General features: G+C 35.4%; 2 protein-coding genes, 1 long non-coding RNA gene and 1 pseudogene across 3 annotated transcripts; 2 read left to right on the top strand and 2 right to left on the bottom strand.

Moving 5' to 3' along the window:
- The window catches only part of LOC104773269, a 10,657-nt pseudogene extending 3,433 nt beyond the window's left edge, over positions 1–7,224 (bottom strand).
- LOC104773264 (ATPase 6, plasma membrane-type-like) lies at positions 7,223–10,883 on the top strand. Its single transcript, XM_010497842.2, has 9 exons — positions 7,223–7,273; positions 7,391–8,062; positions 8,140–8,466; positions 8,556–9,210; positions 9,288–9,802; positions 9,882–10,055; positions 10,251–10,433; positions 10,524–10,699; positions 10,787–10,883. Exons 1-9 carry the CDS (start codon positions 7,223–7,225, stop codon positions 10,881–10,883), a joined length of 2,850 nt encoding a protein of 949 aa, XP_010496144.1.
- A 581-nt stretch (positions 10,884–11,464) lies between these two features.
- Positions 11,465–14,505, bottom strand: LOC104773263. The gene is made up of 8 exons (XM_010497841.2): positions 14,410–14,505; positions 13,186–13,291; positions 13,017–13,087; positions 12,802–12,865; positions 12,457–12,572; positions 12,269–12,370; positions 12,008–12,107; positions 11,465–11,837 (listed from the first exon to the last, which is right to left on the bottom strand). Exons 2-8 carry the CDS (start codon positions 13,267–13,269, stop codon positions 11,661–11,663), a joined length of 714 nt encoding a protein of 237 aa, XP_010496143.1. The 5' UTR covers positions 13,270–13,291; positions 14,410–14,505; the 3' UTR covers positions 11,465–11,660.
- A 575-nt stretch (positions 14,506–15,080) lies between these two features.
- LOC104773262 lies at positions 15,081–16,141 on the top strand. The gene is made up of 2 exons (XR_765055.2): positions 15,081–15,455; positions 15,730–16,141. It is a non-coding gene; the product is annotated as an uncharacterized LOC104773262 (long non-coding RNA).
- Positions 16,142–16,695: the final 554 nt, after the last annotated feature.

The following is a 16,695-nucleotide window of genomic DNA, read 5'->3' as shown; positions in this document are numbered from 1 at the left end:
TGATCAAAGAACTGTGTAGGTGCATTTATAAGGTTACTGATTAATGCATTATGAACACGCACTGCTGCTTTTAATCCTCCAAATGCAAACGAGAATGCCCTCACCAAGGTTAACATAGAGTTGATAATGCAAAAGATACAGAGAACCATCTGCACGATTGGTAGTGACTTTAAACTCAATAACACAAAGGATAGAGTTACGTTTCATGGGATTTTACAGAGAATTTTAATACCAAATAAAACGAGGTTGAGTAATGTGATACTCCTCTTCCTGCCTTGTTAACCCAATAACATAACCACAAATCATTCCCATTACGGGAAGCTTGCATCAAAACAGCTGAAACCAATATTACAATTGTAATGAACCAACCAGAAAACACAGCATAGCTCCTGCAAAAACAGTTAAGTCAATCACTTACTTATACATAAAAAAAAAAAAAAAAAAAGAACACGGTTAAGCAAATATTTTCTTTACCTATAAACCTTTACTTCAACTCGGCCCTCTTTTCTTTCCTCCAATTTGACAATATTTGCAGCTTCACTAATTTCATCAACATCGTCTTTCTTGATAGAAAGAGGTTCTTTTCGTTTGGTAAAGTGATTTGGTGANCTGACCAAGTACAAGATGCATCTTCCACAAACACAGATAAGTCTTCAGAGGTCAAACCAGAGTCTATTGAAAATACTTTTCTATGCTCCAAACAACACAAGAACTTGGTCACACGCCTGGTGGATATAAATGCCTGTAACAAGGGAACAAATTATATATATAACTGAAAATAAAATGGTTGATAAAATGCTACTCNTTAAGTACATCTGCAGGAGGGTTATCAAAGAAACTGACAAATACATTGAATCGTGATATATTTTCAATTGTAAAGAGAGATTCGAAACCTGCAAGTTGTGAGTGCACATAACGCGAGTCTTTTTGTTCAACAGAGGACCCATAAGTGCTCTTTGCAATATCCAACAGCCTACTTGTGAATCCACTGCACTCAATACATCATCAAGCAGATACATGTCTGAACTACGATAAATAGCCCTGTTGATTATGCACACACAAAATCATCAGAAACACAACACTTGATCTATATATGGTGAAAGAGCATGATATATAAAGAAATCAAACCTGGCCAAAGCAAGCCGAGCTCTCTGCCCTCCAGATAAGTTTACTCCTTTATCGCCTATACATGCCATGTCACCTCCAGCCATAAGTGAAATATCCACATCTAGTGCACAAGCATTCAGTGTGTCGAAATACCTAGTGTAAACAGGAAGATTAAACTATGCACTTTCCTAGATAAACTATATATCTAACAACTAACTTTGCGTATATATACATTCGATTGTAAAATAGAACATTTTGAGTAGAAGTACATAAAATGTGTGGCTGAAGCAAATTTACTAGACCTTTCGGAGTCAAAAAGCTTCCCAAATAAGATATTTTCGCGTAGTGTTCCAGATAAAATCCATGGGACCTTACAGAAAAGTGAGGTCAATGTAAGACTTTGTCATAATTGAAAGTTGAAACCAAAAAGAAAAAGAAGCATAGAACCTTTGTTTATCAGTTTACAAACCTGTGGTACGTATGCCACAGACCCATTTAATAGAATTGATCCATGAACACACTGCATTTCCCCTAATAGTGAATTCAACAAAGATGTTTTACCTGAACCAACCTGAAAAAATAGTTAAAGAATGATACTATAAATAGTTAATCATAATTCAATCAGATGACTGATACTACAAATAAACAAAAGGGATAATAAGATTAATAAAGATGGGGATGATTGCTATACCTCACCGATAACTGCAACGAAGGATCCCTTTGGCACTCTTAGGCTTACATGTTTTATTGTCAAGTTATAATCCTCTTCTACGTTACCTGACCAAGTACAAGATGCATCTTCCACAAACACAGATAAGTCTTCAGAGGTCAAACCAGAGTCTATTGAAAATACTTTTCTATGCTCCAAACAACACAAGAACTTGGTCACACGCCTGGTGGATATAAATGCCTGTAACAAGGGAACAAATTATATATATAACTGAAAATAAAATGGTTGATAAAATGCTACTCAACATGACTGAAACACAAGCTTACATCAATGAGCCCATTGATGACCCATGGAAATGAGTTTAATGGAGAGATTAAGCTATTAAACAGTGCAAAACAAGTAAAAACCTGGAAAAAAATAAAAAAAAGTATCAGGAGTGTCAACAAGTGTTTTAACAAATTTGAAGCAGAAGATATCATAGAAAAAGATTCAATAAGTACCGTTGCTGCATCAAGTTGATGACCCATCAGAGCATAGAGACCAAAAGTGGAAAGAGAAAAAAGAGTTGGTGTTGTCGCCCAAAAGAAAACACACCAAGCATCTAAATACTTCCGAGTCTAGAAAAGCCAAACGAAAAAAATAACTGTTAATACAAAGCACTTACTATTAGGACCGTTTACATAGCAAAAGGAGGAATACGGAAACATAACCGCTAAGTGAGTCACTTCGGTGGCTCTTGTTTCCTTCAACCAATTAGCAAACCAGTTATCCCACCCATACATTTTAAGTGTGCGGATGTTTGTTAGGAGCTCTCCTGTTTTTNAACACTTGATCAATGGATGGTGAAAGAGCATGATATATAAAGAAATCAAACCTGGCCAAAGCAAGCCGAGCTCTCTGCCCTCCAGATAAGTTTACTCCTTTATCGCCTATACATGCCATGTCACCTCCAGCCATAAGTGAAATATCCACATCTAGTGCACAAGCACTCAGTGTGTCGAAATACCTAGTTTAAACAGGAAGATTAACTTTGCGTATATATACATTCGATTGTAAAACAGAACATTTTGAGTAGAAGTGCATAAAATGTGTGGCTCAAGCAAATTTACTAGACCTTTTGGAGTCAAAAAGCTTCCAAAATAAGATATTTTCGCGTAGTGTTCCAGATAAAATCCATGGGACCTTACAGAAAAGTGAGGTCAATGTAAGACTTCGTCATAATTGAAAGTTGAAACCAAAAAGAAAAAGAAGCATAGAACCTTTGTTTATNAAGAAATCACAACTCAAATACCCCATAGGATCACACTGAAGAAACTTTCTAGCGACAGAACTAAACTTTTGGCCTTGAATATTATATATCCTCATACCTCTCATCTTTAAGCTTCATCATTTTCTCTGTTGCAGATGCAATCAGCACAGATATCCATTTATTGACTGAAAAAAAAGGAAAAGAACAATGTATATGAGAAATGTGGGCACTCCATATATTAGGAAATGTGATGTAAGCTCGTACCTGGAATCAACAAGATTGTGACTGCAAGTCCAGACAGAAAAGCAAAGTTGACTTGGGTATACAAAAAATACAAAGCTATCCCAATTTGCAAAGGCAGGCTGAGACAAATATATCGAATGAGAATGAAAGAGTGGATATTCTATCGATCATCAATAAGGAAACAAATTCATTATTCACAGGCAGATGTTGTTACCTCCACATGTCATGCAAACTGTTGCACAAGTTAACAATGCGGTCAGCATCTACCGACATAAATGTTTGAATCTCGCCCTCAGAAAATCCTGACCGGTTCGCTGTGTTCACCAACAAACACTGCATATATACAATATAATCTCTCAATCAAAACATCCTTGACCAAAGAACCAAAAGTGTTTGATACGTCGAGTTACTAGCTATCGTATCAAACCCCTTAAAAGGTGAAGTCATGGCTAAGATGTTTAGATATCCTGAATCGAATACTCACTAAAGCAAAGTAAAAGGTTCCAAAACATACTGTATATATACAAACGTCTTGTTTGATAAATAGTTCACTATCAAGATATTTAAGGAACCAAGTACCACTAATCACAATACAAGTTTTCTCTTTTCACATGTTTTACCTTCCTGTAGATAACACTCATTATACTAGATCTTAGCTTCAGTTTAAGCTTTGAAAGACGAAACGTATATTGTGTATCAAGAAAGGACCTACAAGACAAAAAAAAGAAAGCATATATCAGAAGTGCCTATAAATATTTCTACACATTTGAGTTGAATAAAAGTTATGTCTAGGAATGTATTTACTTAAAGATAGATGTGAGGCCCAAGGAGATAGCGAGGGTGTAGCCAAGAGAACTTTCTGAACCTGTTCAGTTAGAAACAGTGTCATTGATTCCAGACGTAAACATATTTACTAAAATCTTTAAGAAGAATGGAGACCTTTTTCTAGATACTTGATAAGTCTGTTGAGAAATAAGGGGCCTGCAAAGCCAATGCAATCATTGAACACCTGCAAAAGTTTATATTTTTCAGTAGCAAATATATAGTAAGATTACAAGAAAGTGAAAATAAGCAAATGTACCTTCAACAGTCCAAGGCGAAGATATGGCCATCCATATACACCAGAAATTGACCAAAATAGTGATGGGTTTGAGCCATTATTGCACTCTTGAAGTTGCCAGCATCTTAATAAATTCTCACAACATGTAAAAGGATCCATATCAGGTGGGAGTGGAAGTAGATTTTCAAATTCTAGCTGCTTCTCTGAGCCATGTCTCATTATTGAATCGATGTACGCAAAAGTGAACAAATCCCACCAGCTTCTAGTTTTCTCCTTCAAAAAATGAATAGATCTGTTGGTTTAACTATTCTTTAAAACAAGTACTAATTAGTTAGATGGAAAAGAGATGCCGTACAATGCAACTCAGCATATATAACTATTCTTTAAAACAAGTACTAATTAGTTAGATGGAAAACGGATGACCAATCAAAATATAAGAATTAATACAACTCAGCATATTCATCCAATAATAATAAAAAAAAAAATTCTCTATTCCAGGTGTACACATCTGAAAAATAAGAGAACTTTAGTCATTTAAAAGCTCTCCAACGCATAAACAGTTTTGTTTTTATATAAAGTTTGAAAAAACGTTTAATCAAGTTACTTCTCGATTTTATGAAATAGTTATGTTGGATGATAGCAATTCAAACTTCTCCAAAAAGATAGAAAAATAAATCTATCAGTAAATTTCTACAAAATTATCAATTGGATTGTAAATTTGTGATTTTTCTAATTACAAGTTTACGTATGAGAAAAAAAATACTTTTGTGCAAATAATATAAAGAAAATGGCTCCATTGGTGCTGCTGCTTTCAAGCAAAACACATATATCCCTTAATTCTATTGTTGTTTTTTTATTTGTTAGAAATTGGCTACAAGAAATTTTTAAATTCGTTACGACCTTTTTTATCATGAATATTATGTATAGAATCGGAGGAAAACTCTATTGTTGATTTTGGGAAAAACCTTTGTTGTGTTTTGGTTGATTAACTCAAATAATCTGAAAATTTTCTCAAGTATATTCGGCTCGGCAAGTTACGTTTAAGGCTGTCACCTTAGAAATACTATGATAGTATGATCTATGTGATTTTTGTTTCCATCTTATGTGTATATATACTTATATGGTTTCTTTTATGTGTCTCTGATTTGATTTGATGGTTTTAGAACTTTTGATGAGTTGAGGGAACTTGATATTTTCTTCATTAAGGGACACAAAGTTCTTTAAACATATTGGTTACTTATTATTTGTAATCTAACATCATTTTAGTAGTTTATTTTATTCTAAATAACAATCTGCACTATATGCAGAGTAAAATAATTTTACTGTAATTTTTATATACAAAATCTATAATATTTATCTGTAAAATTATTATTTGGGATCTAAATTTTATTTGTGTAGTATATATTTTTCAGTTTTATTTGAATATATAAAATTCTTGTATAATAATAATTTAACATATGGAAATTATTATAATTTGAATTTTATATTATCTCACCAAATGAATCAAGAGTTCTTAAAATTTGATGAAAATGTAAGTAAGTGATACAACTAATTTATAAAGAAAAAACAAAAGAATTATATTTTGGGTGTAAGTGATACAATTATGTTATAAAGAAAATAAGATAATTAAATTTTGGGTGTCATTTAAAAAAAAATACAATGGTATGTAAATAGAAATACTATGAAAAATTGAGGACAAATAAATAAATTATTTCTCGAGCTTTGTAAGCGCAACAAGTAATTGGAGGATAATCTTTCTTGTTTTTATGAGAAAGCTTATACATATAAGGGATATGAACCAAACTAGAGTAATCTCAAGCGTGATTGGAGGATAAACTCTCTTTGCGAACCAAACTTTCTTGTTTTAACTTTTGCTTGTGATAACAAAGGTTCCTTATCTCTCAAGATTTATATATAAGAATACCAACGACAAATTAAACAATGTTTAAGATCGAAAACCAAATGTTTTAAATTAAAGAAAACTAAATCATCTATAACTTTTAAAATAACTTTGAAGTTTAACATAATCCTTATAAACGTTGTATAGAGTTTAATGTAAGTATAGTATTTAAGTAAATAACACAAAACCAAACTAAAGTAAAAAAATACGTTATATTTACTTTGACATACGTGGATTTGTTATATAAAAGAATAGGTAATTTACAAAAGGAAACAACAAATAATAACGTAAGAACAACACAAACTATATAAACTTAGATGATTAAATTTGTAAACAACAAAAAAATACACCACAAAATAAAAGTACACTAATAGATCTCCCATAACAAGTAATAGGAGAAAAAAGCATAGCATATAGTAGAGTTAAGCCAATTATACGATTAAATTTATCTGACTTAAATGTAAATGATTGTAATAACAAATACAACAGAGTTAAAAACCAATGTAGGGTTTTTTTTCCCTTTTTCAAATAAAAAGTAGATGAGGTATTTTTTGGCTTTTTTCCCTTTTTCAAACTTATAATGTGTTAAATATTAGTGAATGCTAGTTTTCTATTTGTAGAAATGCAAGTAATCTGTTTTCTCCTATTCTTTTATTTTAAAGTGAGAAAAGCAAACTAAAAAAAAAAACAAATATGGAAAGCAAAAGAAAAGGCATTAAAACAGTTCAAAACACACACACGCATTGTCAAAACTCCTCAGTTTAAGGTCTGCCACAAACTATGAAATACATACAAGCCACTTGTCTAAGTGTATATATACCAGTTCTTTGTCCTAACATCAAATCACAAAACTAAAGAAAAATCCCAGTTCTTATAGCTTTTACTCTTCTTGTTCTTTAAGACACTTGACAAGAGAATAAGGAGAGTTTTACTTTTCTATCTAAAGAAGTCGTGCTTCGTGAAAACTGTTGTTTCTCATCATTGTGATTCATCATGGCTGCTGATATCTCATGGGAAGAAATAAAGAAGGAGAACGTTGATCTTGTTAGTGTTTGTTGTTATTTGTTAATATACCATTTATCTTATTATTGTTTCAACATTAAAACACAATTAAATTGTTATTAGAAAGCATTAAACCATGAATGTACGTACGTATTACAGGAGAAAATTCCGGTGGACGAAGTGTTCCAACAGCTAAAATGTTCACGGGAAGGTCTGTCATCAGAGGAAGGAAGAAACAGACTCCAAATATTTGGGGCAAACAAACTAGAAGAGAAGGAAGAAAACAAATTTCTAAAGTTTTTGGGGTTTATGTGGAACCCTCTTTCATGGGTGATGGAAGCGGCGGCAATCATGGCAATTGTGCTGGCAAACGGTGGTGGAAGGCCACCGGATTGGCAAGACTTTGTTGGTATCACGTGTTTGCTCATCATAAACTCGACCATCAGTTTTATTGAGGAGAACAATGCCGGTAATGCAGCAGCGGCTCTCATGGCCAATCTTGCACCTAAAACAAAGGTATTAAGAGATGGGAGATGGGGAGAGCAAGAGGCTGCGATTCTAGTTCCAGGTGACTTAATCAGCATCAAGTTGGGTGATATTGTTCCAGCGGATGCTCGTCTTCTTGAAGGTGATCCTCTTAAGATCGACCAATCTGCTCTTACCGGTGAATCTCTGCCAGCCACTAAACACCCGGGGGATGAGGTCTTCTCTGGCTCCACTTGCAAACAAGGTGAGATCGAGGCTGTTGTCATTGCCACTGGAGTGCATACCTTCTTTGGGAAGGCAGCTCACCTTGTTGACAGTACTAACAATGTTGGACACTTTCAAAAGGTATTATATGGCCGCCTCTAACTAATTTTCCTTGCGGTGCAAGCGATCATTTCTAATATGGCCTCTAAATGTTTCAGGTCCTAACCGCCATCGGTAATTTCTGTATCTGTTCAATCGGAATAGGAATGTTGATTGAGGTAATTATAATGTATCCGATCCAGCATCGCAAGTATAGAGATGGAATCGACAATCTTCTTGTGCTTCTCATCGGAGGAATCCCAATTGCGATGCCCACTGTGTTGTCCGTGACAATGGCTATTGGATCACATAGGTTGTCTCAACAAGGTGCCATCACCAAAAGAATGACCGCCATCGAAGAAATGGCTGGTATGGATGTTCTTTGCAGCGACAAAACCGGGACTCTAACTCTTAACAAACTTACAGTTGACAAGAATTTAATTGAGGTTTGAGGACGAATCTTTTCATTATTTATTTATTTATATTTTTTTTTGGAATATTAATTAAAATATTGTGGTTTCTTGTGTTTCATCAGGTATTCCCCAAAGACGCAGACAAGGACACTGTGATACTACTTTCAGCTAGGGCTTCAAGAATAGAGAATCAAGATGCCATCGATACTTCCATTGTTAACATGTTGGGTGATCCAAAAGAGGCAAGAGCTGGAATAACTGAAGTGCATTTCTTGCCCTTCAATCCGGTAGAAAAGCGAACCGCGATCACTTACATTGATAGCAATGGAGAGTGGCATAGATGCAGCAAAGGTGCTCCCGAGCAGATAATTGAACTCTGTGATCTCAAAGGAGAGACAAAGAGACGAGCACATGAGATCATTGACAAGTTTGCTGAGCGTGGCCTCCGTTCACTCGGGGTTGCACGGCAGACGGTTCCCGACAAGGACAAAGAGAGTGCAGGAACACCGTGGGAGTTTGTTGGTCTTTTGCCACTCTTTGACCCTCCAAGACATGACAGTGCAGAGACCATTAGACGAGCTCTTGATCTTGGTGTGAATGTTAAAATGATTACTGGAGACCAATTGGCTATTGGTAAAGAGACTGGTCGTAGGCTTGGAATGGGAACAAACATGTATCCTTCCTCTTCTTTACTTGAAAACAAAGATGACACCACGGGCGGAGTTCCTGTCGATGAGCTCATTGAGAAGGCTGATGGATTCGCTGGAGTCTTTCCTGGTATAGTAATCATCCTCAAATTTCACTTTTCCTTTGATCTCACTAATCAAATTCTAAACTTTTCTGATCTTGCGTAGAGCACAAGTATGAGATTGTAAGGAAACTCCAAGAAAGGAAACATATTGTTGGTATGACCGGGGATGGTGTCAACGATGCTCCAGCACTGAAAAAGGCAGATATCGGTATAGCAGTGGATGATGCAACTGATGCCGCAAGAAGCGCCTCAGATATAGTCCTGACAGAGCCAGGTCTTAGTGTCATAGTCAGCGCTGTGCTCACTAGTCGAGCTATCTTTCAAAGAATGAAAAACTACACGATCTATGCAGTCTCCATTACCATCCGTATAGTCCTAGGCTTCATGCTTGTGGCTCTTATTTGGGAGTTTGACTTTTCTCCTTTCATGGTCCTCATTATTGCAATCCTAAATGACGGTACCATCATGACCATTTCCAAGGATAGAGTCAAGCCTTCCCCAATTCCTGACTCATGGAAACTTAAGGAGATCTTTGCTACTGGAGTTGTTCTTGGGACGTACATGGCTCTCGTTACCGTTGTCTTCTTCTGGCTGGCTCATGACACCACCTTCTTCCCGGTACTCGATACAACACTACTACAATTTACTTAATTGTTATAATCTATAAATTCATTCATCTTGGTGTTGGTGTGTGTAGGATAAATTTGGAGTAAGGTCATTACAAGGCAAAAACGAGGAGTTAATAGCAGTTTTGTATTTGCAAGTCAGTATAATTAGTCAGGCTCTCATCTTTGTTACTCGATCAAGGAGCTGGTCCTTTGTGGAACGTCCTGGACTTCTTCTTCTTATTGCTTTCTTTGTTGCCCAACTGGTATGCCATTTGTATTCACACATACACATTTCTGATATANAAGGAGCTGGTCCTTTGTGGAACGCCCTGGACTTCTTCTTCTTATTGCTTTCTTTGTTGCCCAACTGGTATGTCATGTGTATTCACACATACACATTTCTGATATCTCTCTCTCGACTAATTTTTTTTCTTTTTCTTTTCTTCTCACTATAACAGATTGCAACCTTAATAGCTACTTATGCACATTGGGAATTCGCGAGAATCAAAGGCTGCGGATGGGGATGGTGTGGAGTCATTTGGATTTACAGTATCGTCACATACATTCCTCTTGATATCCTCAAGTTTATCACCCGCTATACCCTTAGTGGCAAAGCTTGGAACAACATGATTGAAAATAGGGTATGTGTGAGTTAAATCTTGATTCTTGATTCGTATATGTATATATATAAATATTGACATTGTATTTAATTTTGCCCCTTGTAATCGAAGACCGCATTCACAACCAAGAAAGACTACGGTAGGGGAGAGAGAGAGGCCCAATGGGCTCTAGCTCAACGTACGCTTCACGGGCTTAAACCACCAGAGTCAATGTTCGAAGACACGGCAACCTACACCGAGCTCTCTGAGATCGCTGAACAGGCTAAGAAACGTGCAGAAGTTGCTAGGTACGTAAAAATGATCACTCGAATGATCCACACGTAAACATATTTTACAAGATTGGTGAAAAATGTGTTTTGTTGTGGTGCATGCAGGCTACGAGAAGTGCACACTCTGAAAGGCCACGTTGAGTCGGTAGTGAAGCTCAAGGGTCTTGACATCGACAATCTTAACCAACACTACACCGTCTAAGCCAAACTACAACGACATTCAATTATTCGACTCGGAACACATACATGATGACGATCTAAGCAATAAAGTTGGAGAAGATGAAATCTTAAAGATAAAAAAGAAGAAAAAAAAAAAGAAAATTCCGATCTGGATTCTCCTTCGGTTTCAATTTCGTTTTCTTGGTAAAAACATGATATAATCAGTGGAACGCTTCATAACTTGCGAAAAGAAAAAGCAAAAAAGAATAAGACGAGGATGGTAGGCTGGATGAATGAGATGGAATAAAGGAAAGAGAAGAGACATCGTCATGTGATGATACACTCGTATTCATTAATTATTAGTAAAACCATATTTGTTTCTATTTGTTATTGTTATAAGCTTTTTTATTTATGTTCCTTTTTCTTAATATAAGAAACTAAATTTGATAATGATTGGAATAATTTTTCTTCAAGAAACTTTTTTTTTTGATTCGGCGAGTTTAATTGGTACTAGATTATGATTCTGCATCCTACCAAAACAAGAGTATGATTCATGCTATTATAGTATAATTTTTGAAAGTCGCATACTTTGATTCATCACTATCTTTCTTCATCATGGACTCATACAAGAAAACCGGTCAAATTACAATTTCTCACGGAACAAAAAATCGTAAACCAAGAATCGCTTTATCTTAACAAAGTAGCTTTCACATATCCAACTCTAAACTTATACAGCACCTTAAATTTAACAAAACAGTTGACTGAAATGTAGTTTTTCAAAATTTGTTACTAAAACTTGGTTTACATTCTGAATAATTTTCTATGTGACTCGGATCAACAGGACAACCATTATGAACACACATGTCATGGCGAAGATCAAGAGCCACTGGAAGCAACTTGTCTTCGAGCTTTGTGAATAAATCTTTGTGGCTCTTGTGGTTGTGTGTCCTGTGCTCGCTAAGCTTTGCTCAATGGCCTCCTCGGTACAGTCAAGTATCTTTTGTTAATGAATCCACAACCAAAGAGAGAACGAACAAATGTTAGGACCAATGAAGCCAGTTAAAAAAACATATGAACCAAAATATAGATTCTTCTCTTATCCCATTGATGTTGATAGTATGCAATGTCAGATAATGGGGTACCGTAAGGAAGTGGTTAACATGTCACCTTTTCTGTACTTTGTAGAGATTGGCTTATCGCTTGACTTCTCTCCTTGAGTTGTCTTGCAAGTCCCACCATTTCATCGGTTAGATCCTCTTGAAGCTTTATGTCATTAAACGAATCGCCGACGAGAACATGAAGTGGCAAATTCAACTTGAATTCAAAAGAGTACAGCTTTACTCATAGCGAAAACTTTCGTTCTAACAAGGAAAGTACATAGACTGATCATATTAAGTTCATAAGTTTCTAGTTCATAGATGAATATACCTGTGCTTGTCAATGTGCGCTTGAGCTGCAGAGTCTAGTTTTATTGGTTTTGATGTATCAGCATCAGCGGAATCATAGCATTGCTCCTTGGACCTTGTAGACCTGCATCAATCTAGGAAGCTGGTAAGAAATAAAGGCCCAAAGAATTTACAAGTTGATAAGGCATGTGAATCAAGTATTAATCTTACACTATTCTTCTTCTCAGCTGTGGCGAAGTGGGGCTTGGAGTATCGTCTTCTAACTTTGGAGAGCTTTCGTTGGTAAAGCCCTTTGCAAAAGGCTCATGAGGTACCTCTGCGTCGGGCTGTAAATTTAGGGGAAATAATTTGATACTAGTTGCAGGAACAAACCAAACTGTGGATTCCTAAAACTAAACTCATGGGGAAGAAAGAAAGAAAGAAACATGAAACAATTCCTCAAGACCAAATGCATCATAATAGCAAGAGCATAAATGTATATTAACACACGTTACTCTCCTAAAGTCTTAGCTCTAGAAATAGAAAAGAACAGCTAATCCTGTTTAGATGACTTACGAATTGAGCAGCTATTGCTTCAATCTTTTCATAGTATTCATTCACCTTATTAGCCTTTGTAACACTGGACAACAAGAGATCAAAGGAGAAGTTAAGCAATTCAATTCGAATATCTTATACACATAATCCTAGAAAGAGATTAATAATAGCTCTTGTCGACATAAGAATTCCAAAGCAGAAATCTTTTAATCAAATCAAAAGAGTTAAGTAACCACCTGGGAAGGCCTTGAGGTGTCGTCTTCTCTAGGGAGAGTTGTTCTAATAGTTCCCTCAAAGTAGCAACATACTGTTACACATGTTACATACAATACACATGAACATCAAAATAATTTACCTCTAAGCTTCAAGGAAGAAGAGGAAGAAGAAGATCCAAAAGGAACATACATGCAAAAGCTTTGACTGATTTTGCTGATTAGGTGCAACGGAAAGTAATCTCCGCAAACTGATCTCTGTTTTGCTCATTCCCATCTTCAAAAATAAAATATCTGATCTGACAACAGCAATTTTATAATCAAAATACTCAGATCCAAGCAAAGAGACGAAAAAAAAAACAGATTGAATCAAAGAAACCAGCTCCAGAATCTAAGGTCAATCACGATTTTGGAATCCAATTGAATCTCTGATTTCACCAAAATCAACCATCTCAGATTGAGCAATACTGAATTTAGGAAACTGAAACAGACCTTGTCACAATAGGATCACAATTCCATTACGATACTATCACATTCCATCATTCAAGTTCAACCAAAACAAAATAATTCTATAAATAGGATTTGGCTTTTATCATTGGTGGAATTCAAGAACACAACACCTACCCTCTAATGTAAAAAGGACACAACGACTTCCTTTTGCTCCTAGTGAAAAAAACTTTGACTTTAGGCACGAGGTAGTTATATCTAATGAATCCAAAAAATAACTATTCCAACCATTATATGAACGTGAGAAAGTGGTGGCCTTAACAAGGCAGATAGAGTCCTTTGGTTTTGTCACAAAGAAGAATTTTAGTTATGGAAAAAGAAATTCAGAAGCATAAGGAGATGCTTGAGGAATCACACAAGTGTCGGGTCTATACAAAGAGCATAAGAACATGATGAACATTAAAACAAACACAAGTAATCTAACAACTAACGAGCAATCCAGTTTCCTATACAATTGCTGAAAACTTGACATACACCACCAAACATGATGATCACCGGCAAATGAAAAAGAAAACAGAAGATTACTTACTTGTAGAACAACCCAAATCAGTCACTATAATATTTTGTTTAACAACCCAAATCAAGAGAACGAGCCACATAGATACACAAACACTGAGGGTAACAGTTTTAAGATATCAAAAACCCAGAAAAAAAAACAAAACCCAAAAATCAAAACCCAGAGTCAATTTGTTTCTAAGATATCAAAACCCAGAAAAAACTTCAAAACCCAAAAATCACGATAGCTGCAGCGATTCAATCCGTAACACCTGAAACCCACTTCGAGATTTAAATGACTAAAGGAGAAACCAAATCAATAATCAAACCCATGAGACAGAGAGACCGAGAGAGAGACAAAGACACCAAGACAGACGGAGAGAGGGAGAGAGAGAGTACGAGAGAAGAAACAAACCTGAACTCAGGCGAAGATGAGAAGAGCAAACCAGCTGCTGGTTCACGCCGGCGAAGATCCGATCCAAGTTCTATTTTTCTCCTCAGGGTGACGGTGGCTTGCTATAGCAGAAGACAAATCACGAAGTATGTGACTATGTTTTAATGTTTTTTTTTTTTATGAGATTCAAATTGTGAAGTTATATTTAAAAATTAAGTAATGTTATAATACTTGGTAGATAAAATGTTAATCTTATTTTTGCCACATATTTATTTTACTTAGAATATTTTCCCTCATAAAGTACTCAAATTTATTCAATTAATGTATTTTTATTTTATATTTTAGAATAGATTGATAATTTGCATATTATAATTAAAACGTATTAATTTAATATAATTTTCTGTTATTGGTTATTTAATACTTTCCTCAATTGGTACTTAAATTTTTTTCACATAAATATAATTAATAAAATTCTTGAAATCCTTTTTTTTTTAAGTATGATCAGATTAATTAGTTAATATAAAACATCATAATTTGTTCTAAATTGTGTTATGTTAAAAACTAGGAGATGGGTACCAGATCCCACACTCAAGTATCCTAGTGAACAAATAGATATTAAATTCCTTAAAAATGATAATAAATGAAGAACAAATAAAATAAAAATATATAATTTAAATCGACAAAGTTCAAATGGTTAAAAAGTTGTGTGTATTAATCCTAAAAGTGCATCAGAACGAAAAAACTCTTTCTCTTCTCTCTTTAGTATTTTTGAGAGAGAGAGAGGCTCTTATATTTGATGAACTCCGGTATCGCCGTAAACATGGCTTATCTGTTGTCGTGTTCTTGTGATTCCATCTAGCAGTTCTATTCTCGCTGTCTGACATGTTTTGTCGATTTTTGTGTCTGGATGAAGTCTGGTATCGCCGTAAACATGGCTTTTCCGTTGTCGTGTTCTTCTCGTGATTCCATCTAGCTGTCCCGAGTGTTTCGGGTTTCTGCCCGGTATCTTCCAGCTTTACTAGTGGGGAAAGCCGGTGTCTGTCCGACAAATCTAGTTTCCATAAGAGGTTTGGCCGGTTCTTATCCTTGTTCGTCCTCGATCGGTTTTATACCGATTGGTTTCAGTCTTTTTGTGTGTTTTTAATAAATTCTATGGATTTGAGTTGGTAATTAGTTTTTAGGTGTGTTTGGCTTAAGGTTAATCTCCAGCTTGTGTCTTTAGAAACCTTGATTTGCAGAAAATTGATCAAGCAATTATGTCTCCGGTTAAAGGATTGAAGAATTCTCCGAAGCTTATTACGATATCTTTATGTCGCTTTTTTTTGGTTGAGCTCCTTTCAGATCTATTTCGGTGGTAAACAAGGATTATTCGCGCGTTGTTTCGGCGATGTTTCCCTCACCGGATTTGGTGCTCGTCGGCGACGAAAGTTGATCTCGGTTTCTCTTCCGATGACTCATCAACTCGTGTTGCGGTTGTATTCTCAAGTTGACACGTGTATAAGATAGAGACCAAAAGCTAAAAACTCCCTTGGCTTTCGATGTAATGTCGGTGAGCTCTTGTTGGGCTCATACGGGCTTGTCCTTATCCTGTAATACTCATGTTGTGGGCCTTTTGTTTAGGCTCGGTTTGTATGCCGTGTATCTTCAATAAAAAATATCTTTCCAGTGAAAAGAAAAAAAAAAATCCTAAAAGTGATTGGCCCTTTTGGATGTACAAGATTTTGTATTTATACAAAAACGAGCAATTAATGCAGTTATCCAATCTCATGATTCACTATTATGTTGTTTCTTTTGGTTACACTAGTCCTACGAATTCGGTTAGATTGTTTCGGTTCGGTTCGGTTGTCGGTTATTTTAGTTATCGGTTATCTATTGAATTTTGAAATTATTTCGAAAATAACTGAATTAATAGACGGTTTGGTTACCGGTTATTTCGGTTACTGATTGTTGCTTCTGAATTGAAATGTATTACAAGTGATGAACACCATAAATTAGCAAAAATCATGCAAAATGTACATACATGAGCTGGTCTTAATTACAAATAAGTTCATACTCAATAGTTCAGTTCATCTTGCAGCATAAAAAGTTCATGTTCAAACAAATAAAAACTTCAAGTTCAAAAAGAGGGAATAGGCTAGGTACATAATACGTTCAAGTCATAACATAAAGTAGAAAGAGTGGAAATATAGATACATAGATAATTTCCTAGCCATTGTGATTGTATGATCGCTGCAACAAGATATACAAAGAGACAAGAATTATTGAATTACCACTGAAGCAAAGAATTTGATAATGAATTAAAAGATT

Source organism: Camelina sativa, unplaced genomic scaffold, assembly GCF_000633955.1.
Source record: "Camelina sativa cultivar DH55 unplaced genomic scaffold, Cs unpScaffold00507, whole genome shotgun sequence".
Classification (NCBI taxonomy): domain Eukaryota; kingdom Viridiplantae; phylum Streptophyta; class Magnoliopsida; order Brassicales; family Brassicaceae; genus Camelina; species Camelina sativa.
Note: the sequence above shows the minus strand (reverse complement) of the source record. Positions and strands in the feature narration are given on the sequence as shown.

Bases quoted from the DNA above. Each gene is read 5' to 3' on its own strand.
- LOC104773264 (XM_010497842.2), top strand. From the start codon at position 7,223: ATGGCTGCTGATATCTCATGGGAAGAAATAAAGAAGGAGAACGTTGAT. The intron at 10,056-10,250 runs GTATGCCATTTG...TCACTATAACAG, and splicing joins CTTTCTTTGTTGCCCAACTG to ATTGCAACCTTAATAGCTAC. The intron at 10,434-10,523 runs GTATGTGTGAGT...TTGTAATCGAAG, and splicing joins ACAACATGATTGAAAATAGG to ACCGCATTCACAACCAAGAA.
- LOC104773263 (XM_010497841.2), bottom strand. From the start codon at position 13,269: ATGGGAATGAGCAAAACAGAGATCAGTTTGCGGAGATTACTTTCCGTT. The intron at 13,088-13,185 runs GTATGTTCCTTT...CATGTGTAACAG, and splicing joins ATCAGTCAAAGCTTTTGCAT to TATGTTGCTACTTTGAGGGA. The intron at 12,371-12,456 runs GTAAGATTAATA...AGATTGATGCAG, and splicing joins CAGCTGAGAAGAAGAATAGT to GTCTACAAGGTCCAAGGAGC.